The sequence below is a fragment of the Aotus nancymaae genome, unplaced genomic scaffold (assembly GCF_030222135.1).
Source record: "Aotus nancymaae isolate 86718 unplaced genomic scaffold, 86718_ANA_hifiasm-v0.15.2.pri h1tg000006l, whole genome shotgun sequence".
NCBI classification, from domain to species: domain Eukaryota; kingdom Metazoa; phylum Chordata; class Mammalia; order Primates; family Aotidae; genus Aotus; species Aotus nancymaae.
The window spans coordinates 41,743,529-41,764,258 of NW_026988417.1; the positions used below are offsets into that span (position 1 = coordinate 41,743,529).

Below are 20,730 nucleotides of genomic sequence, written 5' to 3' on the forward strand. Positions count from 1 at the left end.
ATCAGCCTTTTCTCTTGTTTTGAAAACACGTAATAAATAGACTCAAACAGATCTACCACAAAAGAGTGAAATCATTTAATTCATTGCCGATTGTGCTGGTTAATTTCTGTTTTCCATTCCAGGGCCATTTTCTCCCTTTCTCTGGCCTACTTGGAGTCTCATGAAGGAAAACTCTATAGACCAAATCACACAAGGGCCTTTGCCCTTTGACTTCTAGTTGGGTTTGGTCAGAGGGAAGCTGGAGCAGGATAGAGAGGCTGGGGGTATTTCCTCTGCTCCCTTCCTCATGAGGCATAGTTTATAGTTGTTGAGTACCTTGTAGCCCTTTTCCCATAGTTACATGTCTTGTTTGGTTCTGTAGCACTGTACCTTCCCTACTACCTTAATACCTAGGGGTGGTAATAGCTTCTCATCCTAGGGGTGGTAATAGCTTCTCATTGTTGACAGCTCCTGGGTGCTTCATCAAGCTTCTTCGTTTATTTAACCTCATTCACACTTCTATTGTGGGGCCCTTTGTTAAACAATTTTTAGTAAAATATTTGGGCATTGCCATCTCTTTCTTGATAGGATCATAAAAGATAAGCCGAGTTATCCTCATGAGTTTAAAGTGGACAATTATTGAGCAACACATGACTTGTTTGTGTTGTAGTGCCTTATAAAAATGGGATACCTGTTTCATTTCATGCCCATAAGCTTCAGTAAATTGTAGGGAGGTCTTTCTAGACGACAACTGGGGTTAGCGTCTTTGATTCCTTGGTCATTTTACTAAGATAGTAGGATGAATAATAAAGGAATTTTTATTGAATGGATAAGCTGCAATGATGGATCTTCAGTAACCTACTCATGCCTAAATATCCTTGGATCCCATCTGGGATGAGAGCCCATTCAAGTTGGAGCTCCCTCCTGTGAATGGAATTTTAATTGACACTTTGATCAACTAATTATATTTCCCAATTACTCTCACTATGTGAATCTTCAAATATTTTTCCTGCCGAGTGATTAAATATCCATATTGTCCCAGAAAAAAACAATTGACTGAGTTTTCCTTAGCAATATTGTTCATTAACTGTCCTCAGTTTTTTGACTCTTAGAGAGCCCTAGCTAGTTAAATCTCTCATCCTAAAGAACACTTTATATATTCTACAATTTAGCTGTGGAATTTTATGACTGGAACACCCTCAAATTTCATGCTACCTTTTCTTTTTAACAAGCCATAAAATTTGGTCTTTCTTCTGAATATCTTGCATGAGAAATAATCATATATTAAGCCCAACTACTCCATTCCCCTTATTTTTTTTTTCAGTTACATTCTTTTTTACTTTATTATGACATCATACAAAAACATTGTAAAACTTTGGTTAACCTCCATTAATCTTTCATTATTTGTTGACTCTAGACAGGAAATGTTTATGGACCACATTGTGTGTGCTTGACAATGATTCTTAGTTACTCTCTGGGAATTTATTACTACTACTTCTAATTAACAACTGCTAATTATTGAGTTCATATTATGTGTCATGCAATGTTCTAAACTCTTATATTAACTCATGTAATCCTTACAACAATCCTGTAGACATCATTATACCCATTTTACAAATGAGGAAATTGAGTCTTTAATAGTTGAAGTTACTTGTCCAAGTTAACTTGAAAATGGAGGGGCTAAAATTTAATCCTGGATTTTATTATTTTTTTAACAGCAGCAATGACAATAACCTTGGCGAGCTTAATCACCACATTCTAAAAATCAGTTTATCAATTGAACAAGCAAAAAACAAATAACCATTAAAAATGTGCAAAAGACATGAAAACACACTTCTCAAAAGCAAACATACAAGCAGCCAACAAACATGGAAAAATGCTCAACATCACTGGCTATTGGAGCACAATGAGATAACATCTCACACCAGTCAGAATGGCTATTATAAGTAAAAAAATAACAGATGCTAGTGAGGCTGAAAAGGGAATGCTTGGATTACTGTTGATGGGAAGGTAAATGAGTTCAGCCAATTTGGAGAGTTCTCAAAGAATTTAAAACAAATCTGCCATTTGGCCCCACATTCCCATTACTGGGTATGTAGCAAAATAAAAGTAAATCATTCCACTAAAAAGGCACATCCACTTGTATGCCCATCACAGCACTATTCACAATAGCAAAGACATGAACTCAGCCTAGGTGCCCATCAGCAGCCATGAAAAACCATAATGCAGCTCGAAAGAAGAAGAAAATCATGTCCTTTGTTAGCAAAATAGATGCTGCTGGGGGCCATTACCCTAAGTGAATTAACACAGGAACAGAAAATAAAATACTGCATGTTCTTACTCATAAGTTGAACATTTTAGGTACTCATGGACATAAAGATGGCAACAGACACTGGGGACTATTAGAAGGGGGAGGGACGGAGGGAAGCAAGGTTTGAAAAATTAACTATTGGTTGTCATGCTCTCTACCTGGGTGATGTGATCCATTTCACCCCAAACTTCAGCATCATGCATTAAACCCAAATAACAAACCTGCATATGTACCCCTGGATCTAAAATAAAACTTTAAATTACAAAAAAAGTAAAAAAAAAAAAAAAGTGAAAATCAGTTTATGCAAAGATAGTCTGGGGACACAGCAGACAGCAATCTTAATCTTTTACATAGAACCAGTCTTTTGGTTTCTTCTAGCTCAACTCCCAGCACTGCCTGTTTTGTAGCCTCGTAACTTGATATTACTTTTATATAATTTGATATTAATTCTGAAGGAATGGGAGAGATGGCTTTCTGCCATCGAGGAGCAAATAGCCCATCCTTGCAATCATCTAGTTTGATAATATGGCTTTATTATAAAAAATCAGGATTGACCTCTATGGGAAATTGTTCTTTACAATTATGCTGAAAAAAGTGGCTCAGCACTAATTATATAGAACTAAAATCACTGTCTTTGGCAGGCATTTTCTGACACCCAAAGGTCTGCATTACATAATTGCAAAAAACAAGTCAACTAGTTTAGTTAATTTTGCAGTTAATTCTTTTTCCAGGGATACAGAAAAACCATGCTCTTTAGGATGAGATTATCCATGGGAGCCTTTACTGCATTTTTAAAGACACTGGTGGGATATTGTTACACCTGCCTTGAATATTTTCCAGGCCTAAGTGTTTGGCATAGAACTCCAGGGACTCAGTGGGGTCTGTTCATGTGCTGGAAAAGATCCAGAGCTGATTTCTGAAGTAAATTCTTTGTTAGTGGGGCTCAGGTGGCCCATCTCCAGGCAGAGTTGATGTAACCTCCCATTTTCGGTGGGCATGGTAGTCACAGCAACAGACATTTACTGAACACATCTTTTGGCAGGCATCATGCTAGGTACAGGTTGAACTCCTTCAGTGCCAGCCCTGCCATCTGCTCTCCTGATTACATAGCAGAAGGATCCTTTATCAGCCAGTACTAAAGAGTTGTATCCTCTTGGCCCTCATCAAAGAGTGCAACCTCCAGTGGTTTGTGCTTCAGTTCCCATCAAATGCCCAGCTGAGAGAAGCGACAGATGTCATTTATATAGTATTCATCTTTCTCACTCCTCTGTGTATCTGGCCTTTTACTGTTACATCACGTCAGCTTGGTCCCTATCACTTTACAAAGGTGCATGTTGATATATGCCTTAGCTTGTTTTTCTATTTGAAATCATCAGTCACTATAAGAAACGCTCATTTGGAACTGAATGCTCTGTTTATTCCAAAAATGCTAAGAAATTAATATAACAAATACTTATTGATTGTCTATGGTGCACTACACAAAATGCTGTGTGCTTGAAGAAGGCATAGCTCCCGAAATCACCACTGGACTTGCTGTGCAGTGGAACAAAATGTGATCTGAGAGCACAAAGAAGGAAATGACTGATTTTTTTTTTTGAGACGGAGTTTCGCTCTCGTTACCCAGGTTGGAGTGCAATGGCGCGATCTCGGCTCACCGCAACCTCCGCCTCCTGGGTTCAGGCAATTCTCCTGTCTCAGCCTCCTGAGTAGCTGGGATTACAGGCGCTCACCACCATGCCCAGCTAATTTTTTGTATTTTTAGTAGAGACGGGGTTTCACCATGTTGACCAGGATGGTCTCGATCTCTTGACCTCGTGATCCACCCGCCTCGGCCTCCCAAAGTGCTGGGATTACAGGCGTGAGCCACCGCGCCCGGCCGGAAATGACTGATTTTGTTTGTGAAAATCAAGAAAGCTTTATTGAGAAGGTAACATTTCAACTGGGTTTGGAAGGACGTATAGGAGTTTTCCAAGAGGTGGTGGGCAGAAGGATAGAAGAAATATCAGGCAAAAAAGGGAGCATGTGTAAAGGCATAAAATCTCATGCAAGGACCTAGGATGTCGAGGGGAAGGAGAGAAATTCGGGGTATCAAAAACTTACTATATCAAAAGACAGGCCTGGAAATATTGGTGGAACTAGATAGTGAAGGCATTTGTAGGCCATGCTAAAAGAGTTTGGGTTTTACCCTAATCACTAGAAGATATTCTAACAAATAGTATGAGGTAAACAATAATATTTATTTATCTTTGCAGATGATAAGTAAGTAGCAAGGAGGCAGTTAAGTGAGAGGGAAAAGGCGCCTGGTTTAAGTTAGAAGAAGGGCTAAAAACTTGTACTGGTCAGCTGTAGGAGCCATTTCTGTAATAACATTTATTTGGAAACAATATTTTTATGGTTATCAAAAATACAAGAATACTATATATTATATCAGCCAGTTCATCCAAAGTCTCATATAAAATATTCTTTAGACTACTATGCTTAGAAAACTGTTTCATCTAAAAAGTTAACAGAATCAAATTTAAGGCTCAGCCATAGCTATAATTTTGAGATTTATTTAGAGTATTTCCTATAAATTCCCATTTAATTTCTATTTTATTATATTGTGGTATAGATATTTTATTGCAAGCTAGATTCTTATGAAGATGAGGTGGTTTATGACTAAATATAAAGTAAAATAAAACAGAAGTATAATATATGTATGGCATATATGTGCATTCACATATAAATATATGTATGTATATATATATATATGTTAAAACTGTATTTGTTTTTGGTTAATGTGAACTTTATTTTTAATCCTGCTGGGCTCCTCAGAACTGTTTAAACTAATAGTTTCAAATGCTGATGTCCCATGTGGAATTCCAGAGGCTGGATATCAGTGTAGAGATAGCTAAAATCTGTGTGGTTTAAAATATTTTTGAGGAAAAGTACTTTTTCTTTGTTTTCTGTTTTGATAATAGTGTTTAGAAACTCTTGACTTAGCAACTCTTCCCAAAGACCTAACAGAGTATGCTACATGCAGCTAGTTTATATCATTTTATTGTTTTCTTTAGTTTATTGGGTAAAATAGATTGCTTATGCCGTGGCATGGTACCTCACCTATGTTCCCTCCAGGGCATCCACCCAAAATGCTATGCAGAGAGACTCTGCTAGGATACTTGAACATATGAACATAGCTTTTCCTCTGATCTTGAATGAAGGGATATGGTGGCTACAAAAGCACATGTACATATAATAATATGTGGTAGCATTGTTGTTCCTATTAGTTGCCCTCCCTCATTCTGTCTTCTATGCTCAGTCAACTACTATTCTTCCTAAAGATCAAAACCTAATGATTGCTTTGTGGAGAGAGTCTTCCTTAGCCTTGATCAGGTTAAATTTACCTTACTATTTGTGTCCTTAACATCTTGTAGCATGCCCCTTTTGTACTATTTACAACAGTTATAAATAAGTTTACATTTATTTGTGTAACCTTTTGTGTAAAGTCTCTCTCCCAAAAGTACATTTCCTCAGTAACAGGAAGCAGTTGTGTGTGTGTGTGCTCATGTGTAGCTCTTTTGCTTATTGTATAGCTCTAACACAGCACAGTGCCTAATCCCTAATGGAGACTAAAAATAACATTGAACTAATGGATAAATGCATGAATGAGTATGGTAGCATCCTTTTACACATTCACAGGTGATATGGTAAGTGTTTATTTGGCAATCTCAGTTGGCAGAGAACTGATTTCTTTTCCTACCTTTTTCTTATTCCTTGAAGGTATGTGTTTCTTCCTTGGTGATTCATAGAAAAGGAAAAATTAAACAGATTATCTTATCTTTGTCTGTGAAGCTTGTTACGTAATGTAAAACAAAGTGCCTTGTTCACGTGTTACAGTTCACTGCTCTGAATTTTAAGTTGTAAAGTATTTGAGCGAGGTAGAGTTTTTTCACGTATTGAAGGATAATGAGATAGGTTCTTTCCTGGAATATGCAATCATTCTAAATAACTGAGTAAGTTGCAATGCTGAGATTTAGACAAAAAGGACTTGGATATCTCATAGCTTCTCTGGCATGTTCATTCTGGATGTGGAGTCACTGCAGTAAAAGCTTTCAATTCACTTAAGCTTCTTGGGTACCTAGCCAACAGTGAGTTCAAACTACAGGCTCTCATACTCCCCAAACTAGGAGTTCTCTGTAACATTTTTCACTAATACAATTATGCTGTATCAGTGAGCAGGCAGCTTGCAGGATGAATGGAAAGAGTGTAGGTTTTGGAGCCAGCTCAACCTGAGTTCGAGATCAACGCAAGCCTTGTGATGATTAACTGAAAGACTCTGGGAATGCTCTTTATTCTCTTTAAACTTTAGTTTCTTTATTTAAAAAATTGAGATAGTTCTTTTATTAAAAAATGCTTACTTTGCACCAATGCTTAAAAGAGCCCATGTTTGTGAAGCACTTATTACTATTATCATTATTTTCAGGATTATATTAATTTTAATTATAAAATGATTCAGAATCAATAAAAAATATAGCAGAAATACTTCCATAGGTGTCCTGGAGGTCTCTGTGCCAAGTAATAGAATAAATAATTTCCACTAGCATAGAATTGAATGGTGGAGTGTATATAAAAACAAACTTATGTCTGACATTCTTAGCCAAATACCAACCAGGAAAAGATAATTTCCTAAGAATGTCAATGTGTCAGAAAATATGCTCTCTTTTGCAGACACAGAGGTTTCTTTATAGATCAAGTAATAATTAGAGTCTTTGATAAGAAAAAGTGAGGGGATGAGACCTTTGGAATATGCAAATGCAGTGGAAAGCAGGGCAGATTGAGATTTTCCCTGATAAATGCTCCAAACCTCAGTATGGGAGTGATCTATAATTTTCCCCTGAAATGTGCTAACTAGGCTAAAATCTCTATTCTGCTATTGCTGCTGCTGCACTTAGGATCAGAGAAGGCGATCATCTGATTTTTTTTTTGTCCCCTGTAGAATCTTGCTCTTAGGCTTGGTAATGACAGGGTCTAGTGGAGGGCAGAGACCTGGGACCCAGTGGGGTACAATAGGCTTTGACTACTATCAATTCTCAGCATGTGGCACAGGACCAAAGGGCTGGCTCCAAGGAAAAGATCTGAGGGCAGGGCAGGGAGGGTTGTGGAGGCTGTGTTGAGTAGCAGCCTGGTAGCAGGCTGGTTGGGTGAGGGAAGCAGGTATTCTTCAGCTGCCTGTCCTCTGTTATGGAGCAGCCTTTTTTCAACCTTAAGCTCGTTACACCACCTGTATGCTAGACACTGAGGTGTCGTGACAATCAGTGACAATTATGCCTTTAAGTTCTTTGCTTAATGTAAGCAAAGCCTGCATTTCTCCTGCAATGTGGAATCTTCTCCCATGGTAGTAACGCTGCAGGAGTTATTTGGCTGAGGCAGAACAAATTTCATGTATTTAACAATATTGAGACAGGTCCTTCCTTGGCATATGCCTTGTACTCTAACCAACTGACTATGACACAATGCTACCATAAGAAAAGAGCCAGGAAGGAGATGTGTGATAGCTTTTCTGGAACATTCATTTTGTTTGGAGTCATTGTGGGGCATTTTCTTTTGTTTGAGGAAAATGAGGCATATATTCTCTTTACTGCTTTAGTTCATGTATCAAATTCCCCAGAGTTCTTTCCCATTTTAACTTGGCTATCTCTTAAAAGAAATAGAACACAGCAAAGTAAAATATCACCAGTTATTACTATATTTAGACTTTAATGTTTTGTCATGGTGCTTTCATTACCTTTGCTCTTATTTTAGAGGTTTCACATCTGTATTCTTGGCCAAATTACCACCAAAGAAAGAGATATAACTTGCCTCATAGAGCAATATGTATTCTCTGTAGCCCTGTGCATTCATTCATATTGTTTTTGAATATATAAATTTGATATTTTTGATGATAATTATGATGACATAAGTTATACAAGATAGACTGAAATAAAATGAAACCAATAACTAAAGACTCCTATATATCACTATAGTATTTTTAACCTATTTTAGAAAACTCATCCAGTCTTTGAGGTCCAGATCAAATACCACCAACCTCAGAAAGCTTTCTCTACCCTCGAAAAGCACATTTCTCCTCCTGTTGTGATTTCCCAGCTTACCTTTTTTTATTCAGCATTCATTTGACACTTATTTTTCATTCTACACTGTGGGTTAGTTTTCTGTGCCTTTACAACAAAAATATGCTTTTACGTAAATGTATATAGTAACCTCCATAAGAACTACAACTTTTTAATTTTTTCCATGAGTCCTGCTTGGCACCCTACTTAGCACAAGTAGGAATCAAAAAATCTTTAGTGTGTGATTATATTTTTCCCCATCTTTTTCATTAATCAAAAATGAATCCAATACCTATTCCGAGCCAGCAACTGTGATGAGTGCCTAGGACAGTGTCAACAAAACAGACTTGATCTTGGTCTTTGATTAGAAATAATTACTCCAGTTTTTCTTTCTTTCTTCTCTATGGTTTTATGTTGGGAAGTAGAGTGGTAGAATGTGGGAAGCAGCTGGACAGGAGAGAATAATGGGGTGACTCGAAGAAGCACACATTGTCCCCTTTATCATATTCACAGCAATGTTTTAGAAGTTAAAAGCATCAGCTCTGGAGTACATGCCCTACCTGTGTTTAAATCTTCTCTCTACATCTTCTCTGGGTGGCATTGAAATTGTTATTTAATCTCACTGAGGCTCAATTTCTGCAAATAATAGAGTCTACTACAGCAAAGGAGATGTTATTTGTGCCAAACTGAAAATATCCACTTAATTAGTGTTGGTAGTTATTATCGTCGTTGTTATGTTAGTTGCTGTTATCTTTACATGCATGGGTGTTAAGGAAGACCATGTCTAGTACTGCTTGGAGTAGGGCAGAGTTTACTGAGGGTGGGAATTTGCTCCAAGAATTCCTTTCCCAGATGGTAGACTGGCTCCAGGCACCCTAAAAAACCCTGAAAAGGATGCTGGTTCCTTCTGTATTTGGATTTAAATCTGACAGCTGTGGGTTTCCTGGAGCTTGCCTCCTGTAGGCAGCTCTCTCCTTACCTAAGGTGAGACTTACTAGATGGAAGAGTATGTGGCAGTAAGGAGAAATGTGTTCTTCTCTTTGGCATCCTAGTTGTACGTTTACTCAGCTTCAAAGGGAAGAATTGTGTTCAGTATTTTGTGGGTTAAACTTTTCTGGCTAGGACTTATATTTTCTCAAATACTAACAAAATGGATTTTCCTCCTTACCCTCTCTTGTTAATAGGGTGCTGAGAAAATTTTGTCAATGAATGAATCAGGAGAACTGCAAGACCTCCTAACCAAAATTGAGGTAAATGTGCTTTTAGCAACTTATTTTTAGTAATCAAAATGTTAAACACATTCTGATGATAATTGAGTTTTTCTAATTGAATTCTCTCTCCCCATGTTCTTACAAATATGCAATAGGATACATGTCACAGTTTTAATTTGATATCATCTGCTATTAGGTTTGTTGCAGCTGGAGTAACTTTAATGTTAACTTTTAATGATCTCAAACTATTAGGTGAGTGTTATGGTCAGCTTTATTTGAGCCCAACTCTCTGTAATACAGACACTGATGAGGTGTTTCAAGTCAGGAAATAGGTGTTTCGAGTCAGTCAAGTCAAGTCTTGAAGCACATTAAAATTTTTCATTGAAACAACTTTATTTTTCCCATGGATCTTCCTACATGTAGAAGACCTTCCTACATCATTTACAAAGATTAGAGAAAAAGTTATCTCTCCAAAAAGCACATTTTAATTCATATTCCTGTGCTTATAAATATAGCATCAGAGAAATACTTATTCAAATATATATAAAATTAACGTGCAACCGGAAAGCCCTTATTACCTCACTGCTAAATTATTTCATCAGACTGTTTCTTTCTACTTGTAAGAAGATTATATACTTTATTGTCCTGACTGGGACACTTTGAGAGTGATAAATGTGCGTTAGTAATTATTCTGGGACAGCAAATGTGAAACAGGACTTTCCCAGGAGAAATAGGTCATATGGTTATCCACTGTCTATATGTCACTACTGGTTGTTATTGCTCTAGTCTTTCCTAACCTAATTTCTGATTCTCTACCATTCCTTCCACTCCAGATAAAAGAAAGAACTATGTGGTTTCTTGTGCTTTCTTACTACTATCGCTTTGTGCAAGCTGTTCTGTCTGCCTAGAATGCTATTGTTTCAATTCCTCATTTCTCTCCACCATCTTCAAGGCCCATCTTCAGTATCAGTTCTTCCAACAGTCATTTCTGATCTCCCCCACCTTTGAATTCCTATAACCCTCTTCTCAGGGGGCTTATAAAAGTCTTTTTTGAATTACTTTTTTTTGGGTGTTTGACTCATGTCCAAAGTGAACTATATGCTCCTTGACTGGAGGATTCATGTTTTATTTGTATTGTGACTTTGCCCAGAAGGGAAACAATAGATTTATTCATTCAATAAACATTTATTGAGTATCTACTGTTTACAGGTACTTTGCTAAGGGAGACAACAATGTCCTCTCAATGTACTGCAGGCATATAGCAAGAACTCAAAATCATTTTTTATCAGTTTGTGTCAGAATACAAACAATAGAGTATGTTTAGATACCGTGGTCCAATGAGGATGATGGCCAGACATACAGTGCTTATAATAGGGGAGGATGCTTGGACTTTAGCAAAATAACTTACTGTGGTCTGATTCTAAATTCAAAAGCCATGTGATACATGCAGAGAGTAAACTTGTTTTTGTAAAATGTTTTAAATTTCCTTTTTTTCCATAATCTATAATTTCTAAAGTATTATGACTTGGACATCAGAAGATTTTTAGCTTCTTCCTCAGCTCTGCTGCTGGCTGTGTGACTTTGGGCATAACCTTTCACTTTTCAGGATCTCGATTTCTTTATCTATTAAATCAGGGTGTGTACTTGCTCCTCTTAAAACTCCTCTTAGCGGTGGCGCATGCCTGTAATCCCAGCTACTCAGGAGGCTGAGGCAGGAGAATTGCCTGAACCCAGGAGGCGGAGGTTGCGGTGAGCCGAGATTGCGCCATTGCACTCCAGCCTGGGCAACAAAAGCGAAACTCCGTCTCAAAAAAAAAAAAACAACAACAAAAAACTCCTCTTAGCTAAAAAGTCTGAATGAATGGATCTGTTTCTTTGCTTCTGTTCTCATATACTACTCGAATCCTATGAATTCATTCACTTACATTATCATGTATCTTTTTATTTAAACAATTTGGTTTACATGTATTATTCTCTGTGCACATTTTAAACTTATTTAAATGGTATTATGCAGTATCATTGATCTATATACTTCTTGTTGCACCAATATCATCCTATTTTTAATTCTATGTTGTAATAGCATTTTTAAGGATCTTATGGGATGAATAACCTTCATTGCTTTCCTTTGTAGAGACTGATGATTGATTGAGATATTCTGGACTTTTATTCCATTGAGTCTGTAATTCTTAGTTCTACAACTTGATCAACAGTACCATGGTAGATGACGTAATCTTTCTCCATCAGCTCAAAAACTTTAGAAAATAAGATATTTTTCTCTTCATTAAAGTCTGTCTCCATTCTACAGTTGACAAATAAGGCACAAATATTTGTTATTTTTAAATATTCAAAATAATGGTATGGCATTGGCTTTCTACTGTTACGGGAACTCTACGGTGCTATCACTATGTCCAATTGCTTTGGCCGTATAGTAAAACTGGTGGAGAATTTGTAGCCAATCAAGAAAGCCCAGAACTCTGCCTGAGAGGAAGCGGGAGTTTAAGAGGAAGTAAAGAGGCCAGATAAAAAGAAGCGCTGGGAGAGCCATGCAAAGAGGAAAAGGGATACAAAATATAGATCCAAACTCATTCCATTTTTCTGGTTGGCTTTTGACAGTAGAGTAGGAATTAAATATTCACAACAGAGGAAACATTTCAGTCCTTACTATGTAGCAAGATATATTCCTGGCATTTTTTATGTATTAAATCATTGAAAGCTCACAACTCTGCTACATGGGTTCTTTTATTATCTCCATTTTACCGGTAAGGAAATGGAGGTACCGAAAGATGAAATCACTTGCTCAAGAGTGTTTAAGTAATCAGTATTTGATTTATGATTCTAATCAGTCTGACTCCAAGCCCATGATGCTAATTAACTGTGAACCTATGCTGCCATGACTTGCAAATTAAGTGCCATGTAGGGACCTAGGAAATCTGACTATATCATGACAGGACACAAAGCCTGGGTGAGTAGTTTCCTAGGAGATAAGCTGGTAAAAGTGGTAGGTACAGGGATTAGGCTGGGTTTTGACACAGGACTCTGACACTAGACAGATCCTGGAAAGTTCTAGTTTGCTGTTACTTGGGTCGCTACATGGTAGTCTGTGACCGCTCCTGGCCCTCATAATTCAGGTTCCAGTTTCTAGCAGTTATTTCAAGTAGTGGTGAAAAGAGAGACTTAGCAGCTGTGGTGGGCCATCAAAAATGGAGTCAGAAAATAATTTCAAATTTTTCTGCACCAAGAATCTTATCATATATCTCACCCAACTGAAAATTGCTCTGGAAGCTGAGTGGGTCTGATTTGTTGATGAAGATTATTGGTGGCCTCAAAAGTGAGGAGCTGGCCAAAGGCAGCAGAAGCTGGTAACACATGTGATAGTTGATATGAAGATGTGTACTCAGTAGAGCCAGTTGTGCCAATGGGAACTGTGTTCATGAAATGACAGGTTGCAGGTAGTCCTTCCACTAATATATGAGGTCAATGTGAACACAGACATTCATTCATTTTGTTTTATTGTTTACCTCTAGTGCCTAGAACAGGGATTGGTGTATCCCAGGCACACGTAAATATTTACTGAGGGAATAAATAAATGACTTCTCTTTCATCCAAAGTTTTTTTTTGGAAGAGCCAAAGCATTTAAGAGATGCAAAGAAAGAGAAAACTATTATTTTATATAAAAGAATATATGGCTGAAAGGACGAATGAAACCACCATTTTTTTTGGTAAATGATATTTATTTATGTTAATAAATAGGCTAGAAATTAGAAGCAATGAGGTGTCTAAGAAGTCCTCACAAAACAATAACCAAGATAGATAGCTAATCCTGCTGATGCCCATGCAGGGAGAGCCAGGGGAGTGCTGAGATATATTAGCATATCACTGGTTCTGGCAGACACTGAATGAAAGATCTTAGATGGCAGAGAAGCTCTAAGTAAGCTTTGCCTTGTTATTTTTTTGGAGATATGAGTAAATAATTTTGTTGTCATTTGTACCGAGATTAACAACATAGTGTTCATTTTCTGTCCTTTTTTTGGTAAAGCTTATAAAAATTAATCTGATTCTCCCCTGAGGGCTGGTGACTGCTTATTTGTTCATGAAGAACCAAGCAAAAATTCCCAGCTACAAACTTAGGATGTCAGAAATGGCACAGGCTGTCTGTACAAGGCATTGGAGCTGTCAGAGGTTGTCCTGAGGCTCCCTGGAGAAGTATAGCTCTGTATGATGGTCCTTCCTGGGGGAAAAAAGGGTGGGCATGGCCCGTTCTGAGGCTTCAGCAGCAGACACCACCTGCTCACCTGGGGAATCAGGCCATGTCATTTGCCTCTCTCTGAAATTAAAACATCTATTTAAGTAGGTTTATGGCAGTCCATCCCATCTGGTTTAAGAATCAGGCTCCTATATCCAGGCTTATACATTTAGAATTATGAGCTACAAATTTCCCCTGTGTCTGCATTTTGTTCAGTGGCTTCTTTCTCAACTCTGCAAATTAAGGATGCCAGAAACACTGATGATGAGAAAAGATTCTATTTATTTTTTTAGAAGCTTGGTCAGGCAGAGGGGTGTTTAGTAGGCATTTAAGCATTTGCGGAATTAAATTTTTGAATCTAGTTTAAAACAAAATACATAGAACAAGATGAATCATCTAGAGATGATTATAATGCCAGGCGTGTACTCCCTGACAATTTGTTTCATGGGTAATACTGCTTCATAGACAATCTGGATGATGAGGTGTATTGTCACAGAGGCTCAATAAGTTGCTTCCTCTTTGGTAGGATACTTAAGGGACTTTCACGCTCTATTGGAATAGGATTTGATGATCTGAGGTTAAAAATAATAAGAGCTTCATTTCCTGATCTTGAAGAAGGCATGAAGACTCTTGATCTTAGCATCCTGTTTCTATATTGCATAACTGGGGATAAATTTCTATTCTTAAAATTTGAGTTTGTGCTATAAAGGAAGCCTATTTGACTTTCATTCATAAACTCTGCCATTATCTTTGTCATATTGGTCCCTTGTTAGAGACATAACACTTCTTGTTTGCTTCAGTTGAGATGACTGCAATATGGAGTAGACCTATTCAAGACTTAGGGGTGAGGCTGAGATGTACATTAGGAGAACAGGGAAGTGTCTGGTTCACAGCTTATTCCCATTGCCTTACACAGAGTCTGGCTAGTGAATACTGAATATATATTTGTGGAATGGAATGAATAAGTAAAAGGTCCCACTCCCTGATAATCTATTTTTTTAAAACTCACAGGTATATATGAACAGAAAGATGTAAAGTGGAGGGTGATTTCTCCTTCCTTTTTTCTTGAATTCCACCCCAAAGTGACTTGTCTCAACCCAAACCACTATTCAGAGGAGAGGGGACACAGTCTGTAGATTCAGTTCTCTGTATGCTATTCTAAACCAGGTCTGCCTGGATTCTTAATTGCTTGCAGGTCAACGTTACCTGTAGTCAGCCTCTTCATTAAAAGTGGAAGTCAGTTTTGTTACTAATAGTAATGAAGTCTGTTTTGTTACTAATTGGTAATGTTACTAACAGTAACTAGTAATACTATTAGTAAAGTGGAAGTCTGTTTCATTAACTTCAGTTATTCTTTCTTCCTCCAACTTGAAACTTTGTCCTTGTTCTATGGGAAATTCCTAGCTCTTTTTCTATCTTGATCTGTGGGCAAAACTGTCTAAGGAAGGGTTAGACTTCAGGGCAACACTAATATAAGAGCATCTAATATAATCCAACTGGGTTTTCTTTGTACATAATCTAAACTAAAACCAGAATTTCAGTATAACAAAAGTGCTCTTTGAAAGATGTGGCTAGCCATGACTAAATTATTTATTATTATTAGAATAGCAAATAGCATAAATTGTGCTGGATGATGTGGCAGGAAAGGATTCCTGGGTGCTGAGGGGGCACTGGGGAGCCTCCGTGGGTTGCCTTAAGACCCACCCCATTCCACTACCACTTTGGCTTTAGTCTGAGCATTTATCCTTTCGACTACTTTACATTTGGGGATCTCAGGGTTAGGTAATTTTGAAAAAAAAAATTGATGCAAATAAACATGGAAAACCATTATCATAATGGGAAGAACATGGGTTTTGCTCATAAAGAGACACCTTCAATATTCAACTTTCTAGTTATAACTTCATAATTATTTTTAAAAAACCAATTGAGAGGCTTTGTTTCCTCATTTATAAACTGGTAGTGTCTATCACATCTGGTTGATGTGAGAAGGGGGCAAAGACTCCACAAGAGATGTAAGCCATCCCTTTCCTCTCCTACGTTTATGGCTGAAATAGCTTATTTTTCTTGAGAATGGAAGTGGCCTGAGAATCTTTCCAGCACTGTGGTACAAGACAACAGAAATAGCACATGAATTGAAACACATTTACTCTCCCTTTCTTGCAGTGGCAAAACCTTAAACCAGAAAGCTAAGTATAGAACAAGTATTTAAACTGAATGACTCTGAGAAGTATAGAAAATGGTTATGTCATGTGACCACAAGCAGTTTAGCTTGAGGTAGCAGTTAATAAAAATCCTTTCAAATAAGAATTTATTAATAAAATAATGGCTAACAATGACTAACTGTATTGAGTGCCTACTATGTGCCAGGCAATGTTTTATTCACTTCCCACGAATTAGTTCATTGAATCATCTCAACAATCCTTTAAATAAAAGAGAGATCTCATTGCAGAATTGCACAGACTCTGAGGACACTATTTTAGGATGACCTTGTATTTGTGATTATCTTTAAAAATGAAAATGTAGCTTTGGTATTTATATATCAAGTTTGTTTTAGGATAGGAGATTTATTTGTTCTGACAAGGGGGCAAATTATGAAGAAACAGTAGACTCTTGGTATCAGTGGATTTAACATTTGATATTTTAGGCTTTGAAAGTAATATTTGTAAGTCATGTTGATTATGTAATATATATATGTGTGTGTGTGTGTGTATGTGTGTGTGTGTGTATATATATATATACAGATGGAGACTTGCTCTGTCTCTAGGCTGGAGTGCAGTAGTGCGATCTCAGCTCACTGCAACCTCCGCCTCCCAGGTTCCAGCGATTTTCCTTCCTCAGCCTCCCAAGTAGCTGGGACTACACGTGTGCATCACCACGCCCAGCTAATTTTTGTATTTTTAGTAGAGACGGGGTTTCACCATGTTGGTCATGTTGGTCTCCTTGACCTCATGATCCGCCTGCCCCTGCCTCTCAAATGCTGAGATTACAGGCATGAGCCACCACGCCTGGCCTAAAATAATTTTTTTTTTTGACAGAGTCTCACTCTGTTGCCCAGGCTGGAGTCCAGTGGTGCAATCTCAGCTCACTGCCTTCTGAGTTCAAGCAATTCTCCTGCCTCAGCCTCCTGAGTAGCTGGGATTACAGGAGTGCGCCACCACGCCAGTCTAATTTTGTTTTGTATTTTTAGTAGAGACAGGGTTTCACCATGTTGGTCAGTCTGGTCTCCATATCCTGACCTCATTATCCATCCGCCTTGGCCTCCCAAACTACTAGGTTTACAGGCATGAGCCATCGCACCTGGCCAATAATTTTTAATTGTGTTGAGTTACTATTTCAAATTTTGTGTGCTCAGAGCCTGGTGACTAAAGTGCCACAGATAGACAGTGAGCTCAGGAAGCTGCATAGCACTAACATTTTCATTTCAGCTTTGTTGTTCTTTGCTTGTAGTCACAAATATATTTTATGAGGAAACCATATCGCTATTCAAGAATCTGGTCATTCACAAGTGTCCTGGGTCACAGCAGCAGTTTATATTCATCTAGTGTGCACTGGTGTAGCAGTCGTGGTGATTGAAAATATTGAAATGTGTTTGTAGTCATTAAGATATTGAAATAATTGGGCCTAGTTTAGTGGCTCACGCCTGTAATCCTAGCACTTTGGGAGGCCGAGGAGGGTGGATCACTTGAGGTCAGGAATTCCTGACCAGTCTGGCCAACGTGGTGAAACACTGGTCTCTACTAAAAATACAAAAATTAGCTGGGGGTGGTGGCATGCATCTGTAATCCCAGCTACTTGGGAGGCTGAGGCAGAATTGCTTGAAGCTGGGAAATGGAGATTGCAGTGAGGCAAGGTGGCACTGGTGCACTCTAGCCTGGGCAACAGAGTGAGACTGTCTCAAAAAAAACCCCCCGAAACCAAAAAAAGATATTGAAATAATTTATATTGATTGGTAAATAGCCATTGCCAAAGATGCACAAACATCTCTTCTTCTCTGTCAACTTCAACCTATAAACTTTGCCAGACAAAACACAGGATGCCAACTTACATTTAAATATCGAATAAATTATAAATAATTTTTTAGCTTAAGTACATCTCATGAAATATTTAGTACATACTTACACAAAAATTATTTGTGCTCTATCTGAAATTCAAATTTAACTCAGCATCCCGTATTTTTATTTGCAAAATATGACAACCCTATTCTACTAGGAACTCAGATCCATTTACAATCTAGCAGTAATGAGTAAAGGGCTGGACTCAGGGTCCCTGCAGCTCCTTGCTCTAGGACTCTGGCCAGCCCAGCATCTGTTCTGACTTGGTGCAATTGTTGTACAAGCCATTAAATATTAATCTCCTGTCATAGCAATAGTGAATGACAAGGATCTATCTACATTACTATATTCTTTGTAATATTTGATAAGAACACCATTACTTAGGAATTTTTTTTTTAAATTTAGCTTTTAAAGTATGGTTTTTCCATCACCAGGTTTGTTTTTGCTTGAAGTTTTTCTTATTTCTATTTTAATATTGTGCAAAATTTAAGTGCAGTGTAGCTTTTTTTAGGTTAATTCTTGCACAAAGAAATGGCAAAAATTTATCAACAAAGTAACCAAATTGCTGTACATATCAATCTATCTTTTTGGAAGAGCTTTAAATCTCTACAGTCTTGATGAAGTTCATTGTTTGTATCATTCAGATTGACAACAACTACTTTCTGTGATTATGTGGCATTAGAAATGAGATATTATATGAGTTTGGCCATCTTGATTGTAATAGCCAATTCAAACTATAGCTGCAAGTGAGTCCTGATAGATAAGGAAAATGCCCATTTATATTGCCTTAAAATATCAATATTAGATTGATATTTTCTAAATACCAATAAGATCCTAATGTTTGATTACCAGAGTAAATTTCACAGGTTACTAATTATGAGAGAATTATATTATTGACTTGAGAAAAATTCTCATAGTTGTATGTGCTGGAACAATCATGGGTTAAACCCAGTTAATCAGGTTTCTTTAAAGTTGAATATTTTGAGACTTTAATATGTGCAGTTATAAATCTTTGGAGAAAGGCTATATGTATGTGTCAGTATGTTAAGTGTGTTTGTCTCTGTGTGTGTGTGTGTGTGGTGTGTGTGTGTATCCACATTTCCTGAGTTTATTTTAGCAATTATTCCCATCACAAAGCCAAGGTTTGAAACACTGTTGCAAATTCCTTTTTTGCAAGTTGGAAGCTTAGTATCAATTTACTTATTTTCTCTTTGTATTCATTCTGTAATGGCACCTAATCTCCCCTAAACTGATGGATGCCACTAGAGGATACCAGTAAAGGTTGTATGCTCAGAAAAGCAAATAGAAATGCATGTAAGTGATTTTCAAAGTATTACTCTCAACACACTATCTAGCTATTTTAATTCTACTATCAGAGATACTTAACCTTTGCTTGAGGTAGGAAGGCTGATAGCACTGTGGGAAGTTAAATAGATCTGCAGAAATGTCTCATGATTTCTGTGCTTATTTTCTTAAAAAATAAAATGAGGATAATGATGCTCAAATTAAATCCTTACTGAAAAAGGTGTTTGTATGTGTAGTGTTTAGTGTGAGTGAAGATTCTATACAAAAATCCATTTGAAAGTCCTTTGAAAAAAGAAGTACTACTCTAAATTTACAATATAATTAGCAGTTCTCGGTTAATAGTGACTCCGGCACACTTCGGCTTTTAGCTTTGTGATTTTCCAGACTTGCTATTAATATACTATTCTATAAACAAAGACATGAAACTTAAATAATACTAAAGGGAAAGTTAAAGTATTTTCCTTTAATACAAAAAGTTAACTTCTAAATAATTTGGTTTGTAAATAGATGTTTTCATATGATGGATTTCTTGAAGTTATATGCCCTTCAACCTAAAATTTACCCACTTTACAAACCATACCTGTGGCGTAGATGGCCATTGGCTGGGGGATGAAGGAGAACTTAACTAATTACTTCCCTGGGTGTAATGTGTATTAATGGTAGGCGAATTCAAGTGTACAGCCATATTATGCCAATATTGTTTTATGACCACTCACAGTACCGAAAGACCAGGAGGCTGATTGAGTTGTTCATGCTAACACGTCTTCTGTTCTCTCTTTTTCCCTTGCCACTTTATACAGAGAGTGCAGCATCCGCATGAATGTCCCTCTTGTGGAGGCTTTGGCTTTCTTCCATGCTCTGTGTGCCATGGGAGCAAGATGTCCGTGTTTCGAAACTGCTTCACAGACTCTTTCAAAGCCCTGAAGTGTACAGCTTGCAATGAAAATGGTCTTCAGCGTTGTAAGAACTGTGCTGGTTAATTGGAGCTTCTACCCAGGAAAAGCCTCATTTTATTAATCAAAGGCAATACTTTGGTTTATATATGTTTTTTAAATGGTTATGTTTATGGATTAATCAATAAACTTTGTTTATTATAATTGTCTTTGTTGTGAATTTTTGCTGCAATCATTTTCATTGATATGTTAAATAAATGTTTATTTAACAACTACTCTTTGCCAAGCCCTGTGCTAGACCCTGGTTTCTAAGTGGAATTAATGGAGTACCCCAAACCATTCCAAGATATCCAAAGTCTGATTCCCCAAATGTGTTTGCTTGTCTAAAGAAAAGAACAAAATCTATATAATGGTGCCTACTGCAACATTACCTTATTGACTAGATGGGCTTAGGCAGTAATTTCTTTTTAAGCTGTAGAATAGTTTTTTTTTTTTCACCAGGAGCAGTGGTTCATGCCTATAATCTCAGCACTTTAGGAGGCCGAGGTGGGCAGATCACAAGGTCAGGAGTTCAAGACCAGTCTGACTAACATGGTGAAACCCCATCTTTACTAAAAATACAAAAATTAGCTAGGTATGGTGGTGTGTGC

At 37.4% G+C, this 20,730-nt stretch overlaps 1 protein-coding gene across 1 annotated transcript in view; it reads left to right on the forward strand.

Annotated features, from left to right (window-relative positions):
* The window catches only part of GRXCR1 (glutaredoxin and cysteine rich domain containing 1), a 141,813-nt gene extending 121,529 nt beyond the window's left edge, over positions 1-20,284 (forward strand). Inside the window, exons 3-4 of the mRNA XM_012475007.2 lie at positions 9,561-9,626; positions 19,988-20,284. Of these exons, the coding sequence (XP_012330430.2) occupies positions 9,561-9,626; positions 19,988-20,167 (246 nt within the window). The 3' untranslated portion in view covers positions 20,168-20,284. The remainder of the gene's footprint in view (positions 1-9,560; positions 9,627-19,987) is intronic.
* The last annotated feature ends 446 nt before the right edge of the window (positions 20,285-20,730 follow it).